The sequence below is a fragment of the Marmota marmota genome, unplaced genomic scaffold, assembly GCF_001458135.2.
Source record: "Marmota marmota marmota unplaced genomic scaffold, marMar, whole genome shotgun sequence".
Taxonomy (NCBI): Eukaryota; Metazoa; Chordata; class Mammalia; order Rodentia; family Sciuridae; genus Marmota; species Marmota marmota.
In genome coordinates this window covers 33,693,969-33,717,882 of record NW_026000005.1, presented here as the reverse complement: position 1 = coordinate 33,717,882, position 23,914 = coordinate 33,693,969, and the positions used below count along the sequence as shown (strand labels likewise).

At 36.5% G+C, this 23,914-nt stretch overlaps 1 protein-coding gene across 1 annotated transcript in view; it reads right to left on the bottom strand.

Annotated features, from left to right (window-relative positions):
- The window catches only part of Xrcc5 (X-ray repair cross complementing 5), an 85,431-nt gene extending 65,550 nt beyond the window's left edge, over window positions 1-19,881 (bottom strand). The window contains exons 1-9 of the mRNA XM_048808989.1: window positions 19,742-19,881; window positions 16,398-16,511; window positions 13,340-13,523; window positions 12,377-12,425; window positions 11,642-11,764; window positions 7,669-7,860; window positions 4,757-4,871; window positions 3,444-3,582; window positions 243-355 (exon numbers count right to left, since the gene is read on the bottom strand). Coding sequence (XP_048664946.1) covers window positions 243-355; window positions 3,444-3,582; window positions 4,757-4,871; window positions 7,669-7,860; window positions 11,642-11,764; window positions 12,377-12,425; window positions 13,340-13,523; window positions 16,398-16,511; window positions 19,742-19,762 — 1,050 coding nt within the window. The 5' untranslated portion in view covers window positions 19,763-19,881. The remainder of the gene's footprint in view (window positions 1-242; window positions 356-3,443; window positions 3,583-4,756; window positions 4,872-7,668; window positions 7,861-11,641; window positions 11,765-12,376; window positions 12,426-13,339; window positions 13,524-16,397; window positions 16,512-19,741) is intronic.
- Window positions 19,882-23,914: the final 4,033 nt, after the last annotated feature.

Genomic DNA, 23,914 nt, shown 5'->3' with positions numbered 1-23,914 from the left:
AAAATAAAAAGAGCCAGGGATGTAGCTCAGTGGTAGAGCATCCCTGGGTCCAATCACCAGTACCCCCCAAAAAAGGGAAGAGTATCAAAAATCAAATATAGCTACACTAACCCCCCAACTACATTAAAGAAAACAAAGTAAAATAAATATTGTAAACGAAATGACCAATCAAAAGCATACCACCTCAACAACTGGGGAAAAGCTCACAGATTTTATTCATAATTGCAAAGTAATTACTGTACCTGAGAAGATCTACAAAATCCCAAAACAGAGAAGCACTTCCCCTCCGATTTGTATTTCATTTGTTCCTCATCCACTTTAGAGAAAGGAACTATATCGCTTCCATAGCGGAACCCTAGAGAACGAGAGAAGAGCATCTGTTAAGCACATGGGGCTCGTTTTCTCTGAGATGAAATGAGCTCTACACATACATTAACAATGCAGGCACACTCTAGAGTGAGCCTCCATCTTCTATTCCCTGGAATCAAATTGCTGCCCCTTGTGATCAACAGGGAAAGAGCAGCAGCAGAATCACAAACCACATATACAATACAGAGAAAATTAAAATCTAATTACATTTTTTAAGTAGCATCTTTTTCAATCTAGTTACCTTAATGATTATCCAGGCTAAAAGAAACGATGTCACAAATGCAATGTACTAGTTATCCTCCAAAGATAAACCATGGTAAACTAAACTACAAGCATGATTCGTAAACATAATAACAAGAACACATTTATTCAGAAGCCTGGAGACCACAGAGAAAACCATCCATAAGAAATTTTCAGAACAAAATGTTCTCAAAAACCCATGCTGGATACCTACGAAACCAAAACTCTTCTGTTTAGAAACATTCAACTGCTAAGTTGTACATTTTTCTGCATTTAAATTTTTTATATTTCTTGGATTTGACTGCATTTTCTCTTTTTAATTACTGAGAAATCTACATAATGCAGCACACCCACCACCCACAAAAGACAAAAACTCTAAGTCTAATCCAAGGCTTCTGATCTGTAGAAAGATTATGTCCTTTCAATAAACAGTATTTTATATATTTGGTGGGGCATGATCATCAAAATTCAAGGTAAATGCAAGGACAAGCACATTCTTCTTTACTCCAAGAAACAACCAATAACAATTAAAAAAAAAAAAAAAACCTGGGTGTCCAGGGGCAGAATCTATGATCTAGTGTTTACTTGTTCTTTTAGTCTGTTGATACCATATATCAAAAACAATAACAATAGGGGCTAAGGCTGTAGCTCAGTGGTAGAGCGCTTGCCTAGCATGCATGAGGCACTGGGTTCGATCCTCAGCACCACATAAATATAAACAAATAAAATGAAGTCATTCTGTCCATCTACAACTACAAAAAAACTTTAAAAAATTTAAAACAACAATAAAAATCCATGTTGCAATTTTTATCATGTATGTTGAAAAAAAAACTGGCAACAATAACAAAAAAACTCCAACAACATTTTAACTGGAAAATACATGGTACTTGATTAACAGTGGTATCTAAACCAAAAGCTTTTTTAACTTTTTCTGTCATCAGTCAATTTTTCATTTGATTCATTTAACAGTAACTTGAAAGTTCTAATTAAAAATGTCTTGGGTTTTCTGGTTCTTCTACTTAAACGGCAAATAATTTTAATTTTGTACCTGGCAGAAAGTACAAAAAAACCCCTACACTATATAACCACATTTCTTTGCCCACATGTGTATACTAGTCTCTCTGCTTAACAAAGAGAATTCTGCATGTTAGGAGGTAGGGAATAAAGGACAAGGAAAGGAAGTCTGTAAATAAAATGATAAAGGTGAAAAAGATGCAATTCAATGCTCTTTGAACCCAAAAGGGTTTTAACTCTTCTCCTTCCACTGCCTCACTATAAATTATCTTTGTGTAACATACCAGAATTTTCTTTGCTAACAACAAAAAGAACCTACACCCTTATCTCTAGACCTTTCTCCTTCCAATCCATTCTGTACCCAATTGTCATATTCAGTTTCCTAAAATGCAGTCCCAATGATTCCCTGCTCCTAAAAACCGTAAGACTCCACACTGCTTTCAATATAGAAATGTATTCTATCATTGAAAGCCCTTAATTAGTCAGTCCTGATTCAGAATAATATGTAGGAACACAGACTGTAAAGGAACACAGACTGTAAAGGAACACAGCCTTAGATTCAAGTTCTGCTAGTTGTTAACTGTGTGACTTTGAATATGTTAATGAATGCCTTTCAGCCTTGCTTCCTTTATCTGTAGAATGGAAATAACAAGTGCCTGATTCTTTAGGTTGTTGTGACTGCTAAAAGAGAAAATGCAGGCTGTCAATTTTGTACCACAGTAGGCCCTCTACTTTCCTGGTCTTGGGCCTTATGCTACTCTTCCTACTATGTGCCAGTCATACCAGGATCAAACCATGAGGAATGATTCTACCCCAAGTCTAATTCCAAAATTCATGTTCTATACTACTGAACTGAATTAAAGAGCTATTAGAAATTGGAGAGTGTTAATTATACTTCATACATAATCCTCCAGGGAGTCAAAATCATTCCCACTTTTATTTTTTTTAATATTTAGGTGGACACAATATCTTTATTTTTTATTTTTATGTGGTGTTGAGGATCGAACCCAGTGCCCTGCGCATGCCAGGTGAGAGCGCTACCGCTTGAGCCACATCCCCAGCCCCCATTCCCACTTTTAAATGTCTCTACTCCTAACACACATAACTATATGCTATGAGATACAGTGCTATAGATGAAATTTTTGTCAAAACTTGCAAATCAAAACTATACTGAGCAGTGCATAGCCTGGCAATAAATTTCTTTTAAGAATTCTGGTTGCTATCTTAAACCGTCATTTGGTATCTTATAATTTTAGCTCTTGAATATTCAGATATTCTTAGCTAACTTTTAAGTCCTCTGGATAGAAAGGCCATCTAGACATACTACCCAAGGCAAATGGGAATAATATATGAGTACAACTTTAAAGATCTTAGTGAGTCCAAAGCAATATAACAAACAAAAATAATTTTCCTTATCCTCTGAATTAACATAAGAAAACATATCTGGATATAATAACTGAAATTGGAACTTGGAAGAATAATCATCATGGAAGTAAAAAATAAACAAAACACTTGCTTTAGCCACTTTAATGTTAATACTCTCTTAGCTAATGAGTTTCAACTTTAAATAAAGCCAAGTATTAAGCCCTGTCACCTGAAATTAAAATTGACAAGGATGAAAAACGTGCTCTCTTAGAAGCCATTCAGCCTAAGTCCCAACAGATGAGCTAAAGGAAAAAAATGTCTCCATCAGACAGCTGCATCTTATCTATACCTCAAAGTAAAATCCTTAAGTGAACAATAATACAAATAGTAGCCTGTCTCATACTGCCTTAAGAAAAATCTCTTTTAGGCTAAAGTGCAAACTCTTACTAACATACCTTGAATAGTATCTTCTTTGGGAACTTCAGTTTCATCATCATCATTTAAGCAATAAACTGTTTCTTTTTGTATATCTTCTTTCTTTAGGGTTCTTGCATCCACAACCATCCAAGTCTTTTTAATTTGCTCCAAAGTAATCTTAATTTCAAAATTAAAAAAAAAATAAGGAATGCTAGGATTCTGACTGACAGAAGATAAAAACCTAACATGTTCTCTAGTTCACAAACAAAAATCTAGAACAATTACTACATTGTCTTACTCTTACCTATTGTGGAAATCTTGGCTTATTTTACAATAGGAAATACCTGTAACTTTCTCTACATTTCATTATCCCCTAGGATGATCTACAAATATTAATATCTGAATATACATAAATAATTTCTATGCAAAACCCTAAAAAAGGAAGACCATACACTTTATCAATATTCTAATAAAAAAGAAAGAGAAAGCAACATATCAATAGTCAGAAATCAACAAATTTTGAAAAGGAAAGCCAAATAAAGAAGGGAGGAGACTATTCTCATTCCTAGGAACACTATTCTAGGCCTTAATGGAACCCAAAATAAAGAACTACCTCTAAGCTTCTTATGACATACCATGGGTTTAGGAACTCAGTCCTCGAATATACAAAAACATGTCTGTATGTTTACTTTTTATATTTAAAATGTTTTTATTTTATTCTGTAGATTTAGCAAAAAAGGCAAATCCTTGCTCATGTGGAAACATGGGTCAGAGATTCCAATTCAGACTGGAATTTCATTAAATAATTACCAAAAGAAACTCACTTTTTAAAGTGTACATAATATTATGGTCAAATGTGCATATATTATGAAACATAATTTCACAATAACAACTCAGTATCTTTTAATGTTTCATAGATCTTGTCACTATCAGATCATTAATAAATGAATTAAGTGTGAATCTCCAAAACTCTGAACTTTTGCACATCATTGACATTTCTGCCATATTACAATGTCAACATAATGAATTACATTTTCTTTCTTTAAGAGAGAGAGAGACACACACACACACACAGAGCCAGAGACACACCAAGAGAGCTGAATTCCATAACAATCAATTATCAATGCAGAGAAAAGGGAGGGAATCAAACTTTATCATAAATAATTCTGAAAACTTCTCCTGGCATGCCTTTTACATAAGAAGCTAAACAGAAGACTAAATGAAAAGGAAGAGCAGCTAGAGAAGCATTAATTATACTCTGAAAAACCCACACATGAATTGTCAGCTGCTTATATAAGCATATTTATCTCTCTGGTAACTTCTCTTTAAAAACTGTGTACCTACCACTTACCGATTTATACGCCACAATCTTTATAGACAAATTGGAGCCAATGGTCAGCTGGCAGGACCAGGGCATGGAACGCCTCTCAATTTTCTTAAAGACACATAGTTGTCTCAGACTCTCACTTAATAAGGAAAAATACACAATAAAAGTAACAATTTAAGAATGCTACCTTATGCTAGATGATGCACTCAATTTTCTAGAATGAGAAATGAGATGTTGATGATTATAGACAGAGGAACAGCAGGGGATGGCAGGAAAATGACAATCATTTGGGAGAGAGCCAGAACACAAATGAGATGGCTTAGAAGGAAGTAGGAGTTGAACTGTTTTACTGACAGGTGAAAATGAATAGCTCTATCTTCCCCTATTCAATCATTCTTTCAACTCTGCCAAAGATTCTTTACATTTTTCTCAGGACCAAGGACACTTTTGAGGATATAATAAAAAGCACATTCACAAATGAGTCTGCACACAATATAAATGGTTTACCAACTCCCTGAAAACAACAGACCCAAGGATAAGAACCCTGCTATGGAATATGACACCACTGCTTACAACACCACAATTCATATACTTAATTAGTTAATTCCAAATCTCTTAAAAGACATGATCTATTTTTATGCACACAGTAGAAAGAGTTAAGTAAAGACTATTGGGTATAAAGCAAATTATTTGACTACATTTAGTCTTAAGGTAGATAACTCTAGGTTTTTTACTGGTATAAAGGGCTGGAGGAGGAGCTTCTTCACTTAAAAGTAAAGATCAACTCTTACTTGCTCTAATGAAATACAACATAGAAGATTATAGGATAGGTGGAATTTATGGTTTCACTAAGATAAAAAAACAAAGGAATTAGCAATTAAATATACTCAAAGCCTTTGGCTCCATCTCCTTGGTTATATATAGATGAAAAACCGATCTACAAAGAGGTCAAGAGAATTATCTTACATCATCCACAGTTATAGACAGAGAGACCTCAATAGACTCCAATTCTCAGAAATAATTTAAAATAAATAAGTGATATTCAACTGACACCCTATTTCCTGAGTTTACAGTATATATTTGCTTTGGGTTTGTTGGGGAATGACTAGGTCTAAGCCAGATATAAACTGTCTCATAAGACATTATTAATCCAAGTATAAGTCAAATCTAAAACCATCATAAGGATATAGATTCTGTTCCAGGGGAAAATCTAAAGACCAGTATCATATAAGATTTGAGAACAACTGTTATCAGTTATGCAGTAGAGTTAAATCTCCCCAAGAACTCAAGTTGTCTTCCAAAGATCTTCATGGCATAAGTCTAGTCTAGTGCTGTGGAGTATAATTTCTATAATGATTGGAAATACTCCATTTCGAACCATGACGCCCCAACAGGCAACTGAACTAAAATGTGGCTAGTGTGACTAAAGACCAAATTTTTAAATTTATTTAAACTTAAATAGCCACATGTGGCTAAGGGATTTTGTATTGGCTAGCAAGGTTCTAGTCCACACTTTCACGGCAGATCTAAAATCAAAGTAGCTTCAAATTGCTAGGACAATGCATAGTCAATAATGTATCTACTTGCTATGCTACAAGGAGGAAAAAACTTTAAAAATAAATTTTAAAATTTGTATTGGCCTGTAATTTTTATTTATGTTATCATGGCTAATATGTTAGTTTAAGGCATGTATTCCCAAAATTTTTCAGAGAACTTAAGAATATATAACTGCACAAATTGTGACAATACACTTTATGCCAAGAAACTTCACTTTACAGTATTCCTCATTGATTTCTTTAGCAACCCTCTGGAAAATTATTATTCTATTTCCAAAACTTTAACTTACCTATAATTTTTCAAGGGTGTTCATATTTACAAAGTAAGGATGTAATATTCGTAAATTATAGCTTACCAGAAATACTTAAACATTGTGGCTGAGAAAAATATTAGAACAGATATATACTATTGCTACTGAAAAATATTCTAGTTGTTGAATATTTACTTCTTTTAAGAATTCTGCTTACACTGCCTGCCTGTATTTTGTGTACTGGTTGATAAACTGGAATTAATTCATGAACATCAAGCAGTATTTCCCTAAGGATCTGAATCCACAAGAGCCAACTGTTCAGTAAAAGATTCTATGGTCACTTTTGCCAAATCAGACGCCTTATACACATGATATTCTAGATGCCATTAATTCCTATATGTTTTTTTGCTCAAAATAAAATTCTGTCCAATTCTAACTGAGAATAAGATGGATAAAGAAAATGGTTTCTCCCACAGTCTTTATGGATGCATGAAAAAAGTAGTTTGCTTCTTTGTTACATGGCACTTCAGAGATTTTACTTTTTAAAAATTATGTTGTTTTCATAATACTCATGTGAAATACATTGTCTATGAATTCTTCATGTTTTGGGTTTAAATTTCTTTTTTCTTTGGCCTGGTCAAACTATTTGGTGACCAAAAGTTAAAAATAAACAAAAAACAGTGACACACACACTCTAAAACCTAAATCAGAAGAGATTGATTATTCCAGATCTGATATCACTTTTTATAAGTGAAAATGGTTTTTGCAGGGGTATGAAAAGAAGAGATCCCCCCCCCCCCAAAAAAAGTGCCTCAAGCTTGACATAAAGAAGAAATCTACTACTTTATCTTTTACAAACCGACTTGTTAAATGTCTTGTTTTTTCTCTATATTTGCAAACTCCATTTATATAAGTCTGGAAATAAATGAGAAACCTGTGATAACCACACAAACCCAGAAAAGGGAGATGAAGGTAAGTATACCATTTCTTTTAATAAAACTCAGAATACATTTAAAGACTGGCTGCTAATTTGAGAGCAGCTCAAAAAAGCAAAGCATTAAGGAAATACATGATCAAAAGAAATTTATTTGGGTACAACTAAAAGTTGTCACATACTTTCACTTCTTACCGGAAGGAATAAATTTCATCCAGCCCATCTTCACCTTCTAAAGACATCATCACATTTTTCACCATCTGAATGCCTTCTTTTTGCTGCTCAGTAATACCTTTTTGAGGAAAGGAGGGTCCACGATCATCTAAGTACAAGCTGCCATCTCCTCTGTCCCCAGTACCATTTATCTTGGCAATTGGGAAGGGCAAACTATTAAGAAAAGATTAGCAATAGTTAAGAGAACAAGCTCTGAAGCCAAATAAACTGGGTTCCAATCCTTTGACGGATACTCACAAGCTACAAGAAAATATTCACGTCAACCAATCTCACAAAACTTCATATTTCTCATCTGCCAATACTCTTCTCATTTCAAGTGACTAAAACCTCTTTGATTTGGTATATAACCAAACAACTAAAGAAACAGCTGTACATGGCCTTAGGATGACTAGACCCAGGATCTCTCATGCGGCAATATCTGACCCTCTCATTATCTCTCTCCATAATGTGCCTTCGTTTGCCTTTATACTGGCTTCACTTGCTCAATTATGGCTTCCTCCACACTGCCTCCACACACGTTCAAGCTCTGCTATGGTCTAAATGTATCCACCCAAATTCCTATGTTGAAACTTAATCGTTAATGTGATAGTATTAAGAAGTGATGGGCTGGGGATGTGGCTCAAGCGGTAGCGTGCTTGCCTGGCATGCGTGGGGCCCAGGTTCGATCCTCAGCACCACATACAAACAAAGATGTTGTGTCCACCGAAAACTAAGATAAATAAATAAATAAGAAGTGATATCTTTGGAGGGATGATTAAATCATGATGGTGGAATCTGCAGAAATGGCATCAGAGATCCTATATAAGAGATTAAAGGGGCCAGGCACAGTGGTGCACGCCTTATAATTCCAGCAACTCAGGAAGCTGAGGCAGGAGGATGCCAAGTCTGAGGCCAGCCTGGGCAACTTAATGTGACTCTCAGCAACTTAGTAAGACTCTGTATCAAAATAAAAAATAAAAAAGAGCAGGGCATGGTGGTGCACACTTGTAATCCCATTGACTCAGGGGTCTGAGACAGAAGGATCACAAGTTCAAATCTAGCCTCAGCAACTTACTAAGGCCCTAAGGCCCTTAGCAAGACCCTGTCTCAAAAATAACAGATAAAAAGGGTGGGGGATGTGGCTCAGTAGTTAAGCACCCCTGAATTTAATCCACAATACCAAAAAATAATAAAAAATAAAGTAAAAGCCTGGGGAGGTAGCTCAGTGGTAAAGTGCTTCTGGGTCAAATCCTAGTACCAAAAAGAAAAGAAAGAAAGAAAAGAAAATGAAAAAAGAGATTGAAGGGCATGCCTTTTTTCTATCTTTTTTGGCCTTTGAGCTACGTGAAGACACAGCAACAGGCACCATCTTGGAAGCAGAAGTCCTTTATCAAACACTGAATCTGCTTAGGTTGTGATCTTCAACTTCCCAAACCTGCAGAACCCTAAGAAATAAATTTATTTTGTTTATAAATTTCTCAGTCTAAGGTATTTTGTCACACAACAGGGTGAACTAACACAAAATCATAATGCCCGACTCCACTACCTAAAAGGGCCTTAGGGTTCAATCCAGTGGTCTCAAATTAAAAAAAAAAATCAGAAACAATGATAGCCCGATAGTCAAAACTAGAAGATGTTAGTCTAACCTCCAGCTAGAATGTTAGAGTTCAGGAAGGAATATTTTCTAGAAAAAGGCTATATGATATTCTAGGCAGGCAAAAGAAAAACCAAAGCCTACTAATAATCCCTCATAATTATTATGGGGTTTAAATAAAACAATGTATGTAAAATACTTAAAACTCAAATATTATTGCAGACATAGAATTTCTATACAGAAATCATAAAATGCATAAATAAAACCCAATTTTGTTCTTGAGTTTCATGCCAGGTGTTTATTGAAATGAGCCAAAATTAAGTTGGGATTACCAGTTATGAAAATATTTAATAATCAATATGCAAATTAAAAAATGAACCATCCAAATAAATTTTGGTAATATTCTATACAATACTTTACAAATACTTTTGCATAAACAATCTCATTTAATCCTTACATTGGAGATTTGTATCTCCATTTTCTAAAAGCAACTAAAGCTAATGAGATGAAATAATCTGGCCAAAGCTACATAGCTAATAAATAATGGAGCAAAGATTCAGTCGCCTGACTGAAAGGGCAAGATACTTTCCATAGCAACACCCCTTACTCTCTTACCCCTGCAAACCTAACTGGCTAAATTTGGCAATCTTTTCAGTTCACTCAACATTCTCTGCTGGCCACCTCTATGTGGATGGTTATTTTTAAGGGAATTTTTCAATCATTTTATTTGCTATACTTAAAATAGGGTTTTGTTTGAAATGTTTCTACACATATTTCACATGACAGATTTGTAGGCCCTACTTTATTTGTCAAATAAAAAGCTTCCAGGAAGCAAGGTGTAACACCCAGAGTTTATTACTGCTATTTCCACAGTATTGGCCAGGAAGAAGGAATGACAGATGATAAAATGAAGAATTAGAAGTTTACCCTTAATTAAAAAGTTACAATAGCAGTTCTTTCTGCCCTACATTTAATCAGAAGTAAGCATTCTCAATAGTCAGAAGAAACTCAAAGCTGTGTCTGAGGAACAAGCCTGATAAAAACAAAGTGCTTTTTTATGCTATTTTTTAAATCCACCTAGAACAATCGACCAAACATGGAATACACAAAACAATAAAACCGTAAGATTTGAATGCTGGCAGTTTGTAGCACAAGAAGAAAACATATCACCCCCCAAAAATTAATCAGTCAAATAATAAGCATCCCTCTTTTTGGGTTTCTCATACCAAAAAAAGAAACACAGCTTTTTCTCAATGACATTGGCAGAAGTGCAATACAGTATACTTCAACTGTGTGGTGGTAACCTGAGATCATGAATGGGAAACAGAAGCTGAACTGGGATTCCGTAGTACTGAGAAACCCTCAACTCAATAAGAAGTGTCATTTAAAAAGCACTTAATTTTTTCTTAAGTACTGTCTTAACAAGTATCAATTTGATGAGTTATTCAGAATCTCTTTCTACAGTCCTACAGGAAGATGTCCCTCAGCACTATTATGAGATATATGCATGCAAGAGAGGTCAATTCCCTATGTCAGGCATTTTAAAGAGCCAAAGGCTTACCACTCACAGCTAGAGGCTTCTTAGTACAGCTCTCAATTTGAAAAATGAGCACCCCCAGATTAATAATTCAACATCCTGTACCATCACTTGCTTTCACCAAAAATAGGACAAGAAAAATAGACTTCAAATGCAGCCCCAAGTTTAGTGTAGTGAAGAGTTTCTTTGTTAGGGAGGTATGATGAAGAAAGTAAATGCTGGAGGGGAAATTTAAGCTACTATGAGAGGAGAAACTCTGCCTAATAAACTGTGAAGTATATGTTTTCCCATAAATCTGTTTCCTCATCTCTAAGTACAAACAAGAAATTTATTTTACATATCCCTGCATCCTTCAGATCTGAGAAAGTGTAAATATAAGCATTATATGTTATAAAATGATTCCCAAGCAGAAATTTTTGTCCCACCAAAGAAATTATGATCAGTAGGGCAGTTCTTGTGAGCTTTTTCAATAAAGAAATCATCAATCTGATAACTGTTTGAATAAAATCTTATATGCAGACAAGAGAGAAACTGAATATCCTCAAAAGATTATTCTAATCCCTCAATTCTATGAGTCCAAAAACAGTACACAAATGATGTTACTGTTCAATTCCTCTGTTTCACTATATATCACTGGGATTTCCACTCCTTATCACCAAAACTCAAGAGTTCCTAGAAAACAAAGAACAATCAGTGTTTGCTGAGCAATCAGTCATGTGACAGATTCCAAGTTTGCCAAAAAGAGAAGACTCCCATGGAATCTTCCCATTCACTGCATTAGGGATGACAGGACTTGTCTACATACATTATTCTTAGGACCTTACAAGAACTGGAGGGAGATGCCAGATTTCTTCAAGTTATGAATTATAATATCTAGCTGATCTTTGCTGAATGGGCTGCTGAGGTCAGTGAACACTTCAATATGCTTCTTCTCAAACTTCTTTCCTCTGAGAGAGAGAGAGAGAGAGAGAGAGAGAGAGAGAGAGAGAGAGAGAGATCACATTAAGAAATCATTCTTAGTTATATTCTACAAACTCAAATATATTTGGTCACTGAGCAGAGTTTGTGTGTTCAAAGACATACGTCTTCACTGCACAATAATTAAATAAATAATGAATCAGGAAATTGGTCAGAGTTACTACTTAATATCAGTTACTTAGGGATTATACACCACTTGGTATTTTTATCTTTTTATTTTATTTTATTTGTTTCATTTTGTTTTTGTGGTGCTGGGGAATCAAACCCAATACCTTGCATATGCTAGGTAAGTATTCTATCACTAAACTATATCGCTAGCCCCCACTTAGTATTTTTTAAAATTCCTGGTAATTAAGTAAAAAGGAAATTGAAATACATCAAGTGTTTGTTTCCCCTAAATATAGCCCTTCATCTTTTTAAACTTTTAAAAAGCTGAGATTGAACCACTTTCTATCAAAAGTTCCTTTTGCAACAAAAAACATGCTACCTGATGAATAACAAATCACATGGTGCACTGAATATATATCAACCCATACAATTTTTTGCAAAGGCTCATATCCAGCTTTGAGTGAGGTACTTACACAGTTTCACTCTGAATCACATCCATGCACACAATCAGGGCATCCAGGACTCAGCTAGTTAAGGGTAGAAAGAGCACCAGTCACTTCTTTCCACGAACATGTAACTTTTTTTCTAGCAAAGTCCACAGTGCTAGAAATTATACAGTGGACTATGTGAGAACTTACAAGTGCTTGCTCAAATGTCCTTCCTCCAAAATTTATTTTATGAACATATATTCACAAATGCTATACATCAAAATATACATCCTGCATACAGTGTGAAAAAAAGAGATAATCTATTCATTTTTAACTGAAAATTTTGATGCTCTTTATCAATATCTAGAAGTCATTTTTTGTGATCACAGTACATTCTTAAATTAGAAGTAAGCCATAATGTAGTATTTGCAAGTCACTCAACACAGAGCATCTCCCAGTGATCAGGAATGGTACTACTAATTGTTGAGGGAAAAAAACAAAACCAAAAAAAAAAACACACAAACAAACAAAAACCAAGAGTAAGTCCTTAAAATTAGGAAATCTATGGAAGAAACTGAAAATCTGAGTTTGGATATCAACTTGATTTTTAGCACAAAAGCACCCTCCATCTAGGAAGCAAGTAGAATGCTAATGCTAACTATTCTAAAACTATCTCTTCTCTACCTGAAACATTTCTAACCAGCATTCCCACCAAAGATAATCATATAATCAATACACACATATACTTCCTAATATCTTCCTTTTCAATGCCTCCTAACTTCTCAGTATCAGTAATGCAGAGAAGGGGCATGTGACTGGAGGACATACAGCCTGGGTAACCAATTTGATTAATTTCACATTAAATCATAACCCACATCCTCCTTCTCCTCAGAACAAAATATGCCTAGATGCACAGAGCCAGGACTCTGAGAGAGCCCCACCAAACTAGATTATGAATCCCCAGATCAACGAAAATTTCTTCAGTCTTCTCTGGTTGAAAAAGGATACAGTCAGCTTGTTGAGAACCTGGTTGGATTCGGCTTTCAATGTCCTCTAGCAAATCAAAATCTGGTAGCATCAGGTGTCTGTGCACTGTGATGTTCTGATACTGGTCCCCAGCAGCAAGGGCATTCTCAGTACCATCTGTACCAAAGAGGACCAAAGCAATCTCATTCTTGCTCTCAGCAAACACCTAGAGAAGAACATCAGAAGGCTGAAAATCATATTAAAACAACCTGGAAGCAATAAGAAACCTAACCTTCAAGATCAGACAATTATACTTCTCTATGGCAGGTCCATGGGGTCACAAACATTAGGCTTGATCAAATATGGGACTTACTGATAATGACAATTACTGGGTTTTAAGTAGATCTTTTAAAATTATTATTATTGATTATAAGTTTCATTTCAGCACAAGTTAGGGTGAAGAAATAGGAAGGTGGTAAATGCTCTTAATGTCTTCCAATCAAATCAGAATCTAATTCTTAATGTTAACTAATCATGGATAATTTGAAAAGATTGTAGTCTGTCTTCCTAAAATATTTATTCAAGGTAGGGATTTTCCAGAGATTGGAAAAAAATTTTTCAAGTTCATATTCTATATTCCAGCCATTTCACAGATAGGCATATATACCCTAGAGAAATTCTTGCACATATACATAAGAAGACAATGAACAAGAAAGTTTGCACTTCAGGACAGTTCATAATAAGGAAAAAACTGCAAACATCCAATCTACCAACAGAACACAAGAATACATTGCAGAATACTTACACAATGAAGTATTATATTAGTAAAAATGAATGAGTTTGTGCAACATTTTATTGATATGAATAAATTTCAAAACGATAAGGCTGAAAATAATTAACTGCAAAATTACATGTGCCATATAAAATCATTTCCATATACTTCTGATGGCTTGATACAACATTATTATTTAGGAATACATGCTTATGTCCAACGCAAACAAAATATGCATGGTCACAACTACCAAAATTCTAAGGAAAGGAACAGAAGAAAAAGAAAAAGCACTAGTAAAGACTTCAACTTCATCTGTAATATAAGGTATATTATTTTATACGAAAAGAAAAAAAATATATAGTAAAGCATTAGGATTGCATAGCATAAGACAATGGGAAAGTGGGTTTGATTATGGTGCTTTTCTCATTTTCCTCTTTTATGAAACACTTCATTATAAAATGAAAAACAGTATCTGATACAAAAGGCAATCCCATCCCCATGGAAGTGTTAATATAAGCCTTTTACATTAATGCAGAGAACTGCTCTATGGGAAGAGAAATTAATTCTATCATTTTTTATTATTGTTTTGCCTGCTAAATTTCCCCAAACAATTCCAACTACAATTGTACATGAAGCAAAAGTCCCTGCCACTTGGGTTCAAAAATGTCCAGCACATGGCCTGGGCAGGTATCTGCCTCCTAGACAAGAATTCACCTGAAGCTAAGATAATCTTGCTGCAATGACAAAAACTTCAGTTATGGTAGGGGAGAAAATTTTGAAGGAGGTATGAAACTGGTATAGTACCTATATGGCTTTGTCTCTCAACCCTTTAGATTCACTTAGATGGCTTCTCTTAAAACAAAAACAACAGCAATAAAAAACTCTAGGAGCTGAGGGTGTAGCTCTGTGGTAAAGGACATACTTATTAGCATGCACGCAGGTTTACGTTCAATCCCCAGAAGGCAAAAGTAAATATCTTTTACTATATTGAGACACAGCAGTACTACTTGAATATTACCAACACACCTATAACCAAATAGGGTTACAGTGATCTCTTCTTTGACACACCAAGGACTTCAAGTCATCAGAATTTATGAAAATCTAGAATGACAGGTGGGAAGTAGCAGTGCCTCATGCAAATGGCAATACCCAGAAAAATAGCAGAGGTGTCCAGGAGGAGTTGCAGTACCCAGTGCAAGTTCTCATGGACTTAGAAAAACATGGCAGTCATACCAAGTAGAAGGGACAGAAATAATAAGAACTAATAATTTCATATTGTTAACAATAAGCACTTTACCTATATTAATTCTTTTATTCTCAAAACAACTCCATGTGGGAAGTTTTATTATTTTTCTCACTTTTCTCCCCAGACACTGTGGTAGATAGTCCCCAAGATGGTCACCATCCATCCATTCCTTTGCTCCCTGTATTTGCAGGCTATTCCTTATTAAAATAAATGTAATTCTCCATCCTTAAATTTGAGCTGGCCTTGGTGACTTGTTTGACCAATAGAAAACAATGAAACTGGTTTTCTGGGATTTCTAAAGCTAAGTCATAAGAAGCCATATAGGCAGGGTCTTTTAAAATGAATACTTGCTCTTGGATACTACTTCTTAAAACCAGCTGCTACACTCTTTGCATCCCAAGCTACATAGCGAAGCAGAGGTACTGATGGAGCACACTGAGTTCACAGTTGCCATAAGATTATTTTTCAGACATGTGAGTACGCCACTTTGGACATTCAACCCAGTCAAGTCTTCAGATGATATCCACCCCAGCCTCCAACAAAAGCAACTGTATAAGTCTTAAGAGGGAATAACCTAACAGAGATCATATAATCATCCCATATAACCAGGAATGATAAAAGACTGGGAATGTAGCTCTATGGTAGAGCACCCCTGAATTCAATTCCCAGTATCAAAAAAAAAAAAAAAAAAAAAGGGACATAAAGGTTTGGGGTAGTTCGCTACACAGCAAAAGGTAAATGGTACAAAGAAGTTGAAGAACTTGCTCAGGATGATGTGGTTAGTAAATGATATGGCAAAGCAAGGATTCTAAGCCAAGTCACCTGGCCCAGAGGGTGTGTTTTTAAACATTACTTTATACTGCCCTTTGTTTCTGATAAAAACTGTTAATATCCAGTGAAGGGGCCAACAGAAGGGAAAGAAAAAATAGCAGGTTCTAGTGATAAATGAACCTTTATGAGTATAGGTAGGAAATCCACCCAGATTCCCCTAAACACAGAGGGTAGATATTATAAGGTTGGTATCTTGCATTAATAGGTGGAGGCAATGTAGGTTACAAGCTCAAGGTCAATTTGAAACTCACCTGTCGTTGGACAAACATGGTCATCACTTTCTTTGCTTGTTCAAAAGGAGATTCTTCACCAGGACAGGAGTTACTCATAGCAAAGCCCACATCCATACACAGCACAACAGCTGCCTAGAAACAAAGTCCCAAAGAATGTGATACTATAACATTTATAAAAAAAGGATTCTGAGGTTCCTTTCTTATTGCACCCACAGAACCTATACTGGTATTTAGGGGAAGCACAATAAAGGGAAGGGTATGTTCTATAAAGAGAATGCATGTAAGACATATAGCTTCACTTTGGAGAATCCTTAAATAGTTCTAATATTCTCTAAAAGTTAGAAAGTAACTTCCAGGAGAGAGGCATGCTTCAGGCAGCTGACACTCCTTTGGCCTGATCCCAGAAAAAAACCAAGGTGGGAAGATCTAAATCAATCTGCAGGCTATAGTTAAGTCCAGCCCAGCTGATCCCAACATATATCATACAAACTGCAGTTGATCTGCAGTACTACAAGCATTAGTATAGATGCTTTTATTGTTAGTTCCTGAATGGGCAATTTGTCACGAAGCATTTGTGACAATAAGTGACTGCTTCATTCTATGCGTTAGGATGATACACCCCAACAATCTGAATCAGTTTATAAACTGGGGATCAGAAATGAAGACTAAGATATCAAATCTATTCTACTAGAAGGCACAAACACAAATAAATACATGTTAATAAATTAATAAATTTGTAGGTTTGTAGTGGTCATCAAGAGAGAAACAGAAGATATATCTACACAAGACTGGTGGATGGAACAGAGGAGGAACAGAGGTAGAAAAAAACTTCTTCAATCTGACTGAGTCTTAAAAGAATGAGCAGTCATGAGAACTAGGAAGTTATAGACAGAGGGAACCACATACATGAAGGCAAAACTCATTAGATAGCAATCACATACATAGGGGATTAAACAAATATAAACTAAAAATTAAAGACATACATATGGGCTGGGGATATAAGGTCAATGGTACAGAGTTTGCCTAGCTAGCAGGGAAGGCCCTGGATTCAAGTCCCAGAACTGCAAAAATAAATAAATAAAAAATAATAATAATAAAATCAAAATAAAGGGATACATATGATGTTTTACACTCTAGATTTGGCATCCAAAATTTAATTGAATACAAGCTGCAGGAAAACTGAACTAACAGTAACTCATAATTTCAGAGTAGATTATAGAGTCAGGTATGAAACAGTTTTAGCACTACATTCCCATACCCATTTCACTCCATCCCCAAGATATTTTAGGTTGTATCAATAGCATAGTGAAATCTAGAAAGGAAGAGTATTGTGATGAAAAAAGCAATACAAGTAGTCCATCTCTACTGCTAATGAGCTATGAATCCTTAGGAATGTCACTTAACTTTGCTGTTAATTGAAGGAGAGAGGACAACTATTGGACTAGATGAACTTTGTTTCCAGAGATTACATTCTTTCTAGTCTCACCTGTGCTTTTTTCACTGATCAAAGTGTGAGCAATTCTAGGTATCACATCTTAAGAGGACAACTAATTACAACTGAACATGAAATGAGGTTAGGGAAGGATCTGGAGAATATGTGACATAAAGAACATTTGGGGAAAAGCTAGATATTTGAGTCAGATGAGAAGATTAAGGGGAACATGAGAATTTCCTCCTAAATATTTGGCAGCTGTGTTATAAAATGATTGGTCTGTGGGACAGATAGTAGACTCAATAGATGGAAGTTAGAGAGATTGATTTGACTTCTTATAAAGGGAAAAAAAATAACAATTTAGAAGTGATCAATAAAGGAAACTCCGTTTCTTGAAGCAGTGATTTCCTGACCCTAGAAGTGTTTTAAAAAACCTGGATAAGCTCCTACCAGAAGTTACAGATGATTTCTAAATTTGGTTACACCTTTGGCAACAATTTAAAATTAAATTTAAAAACTATTTTCCCCTAATTTATATAGAATTGAACATAATGCACTAATATTAAGAAACTTCTGGAGTAAAGATAATTTATTTGGGGGGTAGGTAGTAATGAACTACAGAATTTCTCTGAGAGCAATAAAATTTACAACCCATAGTTTTAATGCCCTAAGCCTAAAAATCTAAAGACACTTAAAAGTCACAAAATATGCTGCTGCATTTATTTAACACATGTTCACAAAAGCTACCTTTAAACTATAAAACACTTAAAGGACTAAAGGTCTTTTGCCAGGAATCAGATATCCAGAAAATAGCATCACAGTTTCATATTATGGAATTTGACTGGAAGAATGGTCTACATGGTATTTTGAGTTCCCTTCTGGAAGCAGTTAAAAAAAAAAAAAAAAAAAAAAAACCAGGAAAGAGAAATGGAGCAACATAGCAACTCTTCATTTCTACACTGCAGCAATACAGGCTGTTAGGATTTTACTCCAAGTTCATCTGCCACAAACAGCTCCTCCACTGGAGGTAAGAAGTTTTCAGCAGCTGAAAGAATAAGAGAGGTAAACACCTTCATAATTGTTTGATCAACATTTCCCAGCAGGAAGTTGAGGGGTCTAGAGAGTTATTCAAACTCCTATCTCATTTATCTGTATTAAATGTATGCATGGATGGATGGATGGATGGATGAATCCCTGGAATCACACCTCCCTCTAGTGACCCCAAAATCACTTTAGAATCAATTGTAATTTCTGTTCTTAATTCAGGACACCAAGGATCATAGATTACTAGAAACACAAGACTCTCCAGGACTCTGAAAAAAAGCCTGGTTTCAAAACTGAATTCCACCACTTATGGATAGAATGATAATGGAATAATTACTTTATTTCTTCGCCATTTTCCCACTTGCAAACGGGGGAATAACAGTTTTCACATCACGAGGTTTTTGTGAAAATTAAATGAGACAAGAATAAAAGGTACATCACAATGAGTAAGCTTTCAATAAACTCTAGATATTACACTATTATGGAGGTAATTATACAAACACTACATTTCAAGTTATTTTACTCACAAAAACCCTCTTTGCAGTTTTACAGGTCTGTGGGACAGGTGCTTATCCTGGCTAACTTCCATTTTTATAAAGACTTTAAGAACTCAGGCTCAGCAGCAACAAAGAGGAGGTAGGGTAGGAGCTGGAGTGGGATTCAGGGAAGGGGTGGGAGGAAAGCAGGATGAGAAGTGGGTGGGAGAGGAGGGAAAGGGGAGGGGGTGACGCGTGAGCGAGACTCAAATTCAGAACTCCAAATCCTCAGCTTTCCTCCTCGGGCTTCCCTCGGTCCGGCTGTCCTGCTCCAGCCCATCACCATGGTCTTCCCTCATCCCCGCCAGCTGCCTAGAAAGACGAGGGCCTCAGCCCAAGGTTCCCGCTACCTTATTTCCGGACCACGCCATGTTGCCGATCTGCAAGAGCGTCGGACACCTCTCCGGGTGGGAACCTTCAGCACTGCGACTCAGTTCCGGCGGGATGGCAAGCCTCCAACCTGCGAGACGCTTCCGGCTGTGACCGCAAGGGGCGGGGAAACCGTGTTCCTGACTCTGAGCAGGCGCAGATTCCTTCCATTTCTCCCTGTGAGGAGTGTGTGGTCCTTGAGTTCTTAAAAATGCTAGTTCTGGGTTAGTACTTACAGAATTTTCCAAAAGATTCACTTCCCTTTGCTCTCATTAACAAGATACACCCTGCAGCGTTTTATGTCCGCCCTTTGGAGTTAGATTCCATTAAGTATGACACCAGAAAGTCACTTTCAGCCCTTCTAGAAGTCTAGTTTCTTCTTCTAAAAGGGATGCTAATAAAAAACTTTACAGGTCCGATGACCTTAGAACCAACTCCTAAAAGAAGAATAGGAGTTTTCCAGGCAAACAAAAGTGAAAAGGAGCCTGACGCAGTGGGTTATGCCTGTAATCCCAGTGGCTCGGCAAGCTGAGGCAGGAGAATCATGAGTTCAAAGCCAGCCTCAGCAAAGGAGAGGCCCTCTCCCTAAATAAAATAAAATAAAATGCAAAGTAGAGCTGGGGATGTGGCTTAGTGGTTGAGTGGACTGAGTTCAATCCCCTGTACCCCTCTCCTCCCCCAAAAAAGTAGAAAGGACATTGTACTTTGCAGAGAAAATGGGATTGTAAGCACCTGGAGGCATGAAACAGTGTATGGCCATGGCTTGGAAAGGAGGAGGGGAAATTTAATTTAAAAGTGAGTCTAGGGAGATATTACAAAAATGGCAGCCATCAATTTTACTGCTTGATATGCTCACCAACCCTTTCAAGGAAATTCTGTAACCCCTCAACCCATGCCCCTCTGAGGAGCCTTCTACAGAAATAGGGTGTTTTTATACCACAAGCTACAGGTGACCGGACAAAGGGTCCAGCAATTTGCAAAGTGTCTCCACACCTCTGCCCAATCTAGGAAAATGAGTCTATTAGGATTCTTTCCCTCTTGAAAGTTGGGCCTAGAAAAAGCAGGGATTAGAGCTGAAAAGACAGGCAGAATTCATGAAGAGGGAACCCTGGTCCTTGAGGGAGACAAAGTTAAGAATATATTGGAGCCAAGAGATCCAGACACTCTCAGACCGCACTTATACAGCCCAGGAGGTTCTTCTTGCTTTTGATTTAAATTTTAAAAGTTCTTTCAAAGCCGAAATATTATTTTTAATAGTAGTTTTACTGTGGTTGGTAAATATAATTATTGGACACTCATCACAGTGAAGGAAATGTGCTTACTTTGTGTTTATAATTTCATCTTGTATATAGTCTCTTTTTCCTTTTCTTCTCTCTCCTCTCTTTTTCCCCTCTTTCTCCTCCTCTCTTTTCCCCACCACCCACACACTCCAGTACAGGTCTAGTTCCTGGGAAAAATGAGAGGTTCTAGTAGCTGTGCTTGTTTGCATCTCAGCCATCTTTATGGGCAGCTGTGGTGCTGAGAATGGATATGGATTTTAAGCATTGCTTACCCTGGCAAAAAGCCTTCATTAATCAAGAGTGAGAGGGCAAATATTAATGTGTCACAAAACAAGGGGATTATGGCTTTTTAAAAATTTCATTTGTGGGCTAGGGATGTGGCTCAAGCGGTAGCGCGCTTACCTGGCATGCGTGCGGCCCGGGTTCGATCCTCAGCACCACATACAAACAAAGATGTTATATCCGCTGAAAATTAAAAAATAAATATTAAAAAAAATTCTCTCTCTCTCTCTCACTCTCTCTTTAAAAAAAAAAATTTCATTTGTACCTGCCAGTACAAAATTCTTTTGGATTTTTATGATATAGAGTCGGGTGTAAAGAGGTAGGTAACAGGTTGATGGGCTAGTACCGATAATGATATATGTATTATGGATGTTGAGAAGAGAGAGACGTATGGGAGCCACTGTGGCATATTGAAGAAAATGGATACAACAGGAAAGGGGGATGACAGGGTCTTATTTTGGTAGCCCTCAGGAACCGTGCCTTCCAGCCTTCACACCCCAAACTAGTCACTTATTCTTGAATGTGTACTGGCCTCATGTCCAGTAAAGTGTGGCAGGAGTGACAGTGGTCCAATTCTGGGTCAAAGATTTCAGAATACTTGGCGGATTTGGCTTTTGCATGTTGATGAAGCCAGACATCACATATGAAGACTGACTACCAAACCGTGAAAGCCCAACAGACACATGGAGGAGACTTGTTATGAATAAAATGTTTATGTCTCCTCAAAATTATTTTATTGAAGTCCTACCCCCTAATATGGTAATATTTGGAGTTGGGGCCTTTGGGAGATGATCTAGATGAAGTTATAAGAATGGGGCCCTCATCATGGTATTAATGCCCTTATAAGACACTACACTAGGGGCTGGAGTTGGGGCTCAGTGCCTAGCCTGCGCGAGGCACTGGGTTCGATCCCTGGCACCACATAAAAATAAAAACAAATAAAATAAAGGTATTGTGTCCATCTACAACTAAAAAAAAAAAATTCTAAAAAAGACACTAGAGAGCTTGTTCTCCGTCCCCCCTCCCCAATCTCTCCCTCCCCATTGGATGCGTTCACTCAAAGTAAAGGTCATATGAGCACGTAGTGAAAAGGCAGCCCCCTGCAACCCAAAAAGACACCCCTCACTAGAAACTAACCATGCTGGCACATGATCTTGGACTTCTAGCCTCTAGAACTGTGAGAAAACACATTTGTGTACACGTTGTCTATGTTAATTTATGGCAGCCAAAGCAGACTAACTCAAGCACCAAGCACCAATAGCCTCAGGGTTACATTTTGATGGCATCCAGCATCTACCTGGCATGCCAATGTGGCTACCTGGGGTGTAAAACTTGAGCCCCTAGGGAACAATCCCAGAATTAGAAATGTTGAGCAGAGACTAGTCATCTCCACTGAACTCTGCCCAAATTGCAGAATTTTGAGCAAATGGTTGTTATTTTAATCTACTATATTTTAAGTGTTAACAATAGTAATAAATAACTGAAAAAATAGAAATCTTTTAAAAAATATTGCTGGATTTTGGACTATGTGTGCCCTTCAGGGTAGTTAAATGTTTTATTTATTTTGAAATTTCTATTTAAGTTACTGGAATATTTTTGAATTTGACATCGCTCTGCAAGTGAACTATGTGAATGATGACTTCATGAGCATTATAAAAAGCAAATATAGGGCTAGAGTTGTGGCTTAGTGGTAGAGCACTCACCTACCATGGGTGACGCACTGGGTTTGATCCTCAGCACCATATAAAGATAAATAAATAAAGGTACTGTGTCCACCTACAACTAAAACATTTTTTTTTAAAGAAAAAAAGCAAATATGTGCAGCCTTTGTGCTTTGACAGAGAGCTGTGATTATGATTATATAGACAATTGGGAAAATTAGTTAAAATCTTAACAGGTTATAGATATGAAATAAAATTTTATATCCAAAATAAATGTGAATAGTAATGATTCCATGTTGTACCACGTCCATCAGATTCCATTCAAAATTCACATAAAAAGGTTCATGTTAGTAATTAGATTAATCAAGGCAAGAAAAAGAAACCTTTTGATATTGGCCACTAATCTTGTTTTGTTTTGTTTTTTGATATCTGAGGATTGAATACAGGGGTACTTAACCACTAAGCCACACCCCCAGACATTCTCATCTTTCATTTTGAGACAGGGTGTTATAGTTTAGATGTGATGTCCCCCAAAACTCATGTGTGAGAGACAATGAAAGAAGGTTTGGAGGAGAAATGATTGGTTGTAAGAGCCTTAACCCAATCAGTAATTTAATTCCCTGATAGGGATTAATTGAGTAGTAACTGAAGAGGTAGGGTGTGGCTGGAGGAGGTGGAATTGGGGTGTGGCTTTGGGGTATTTATTTGTATCTGGTAAGTAGAGTCTCTCTCTGCTTCCTGATAAGGATGATATGAACTGCTTCCCTCTGCCTCACCTTGAGCCTGAGGAATGGAGCCAAACTTCTATGGTCTAAGATCTCTGAAACCATGAGTCCTCAAATAAATTTTTCCTACTCTAAAATTGTTCCAGTCAGGTCTTTTAGCTACAGTGGGGGAAAACTTACTAAAACACAGGGTCTCAATGAGTTGC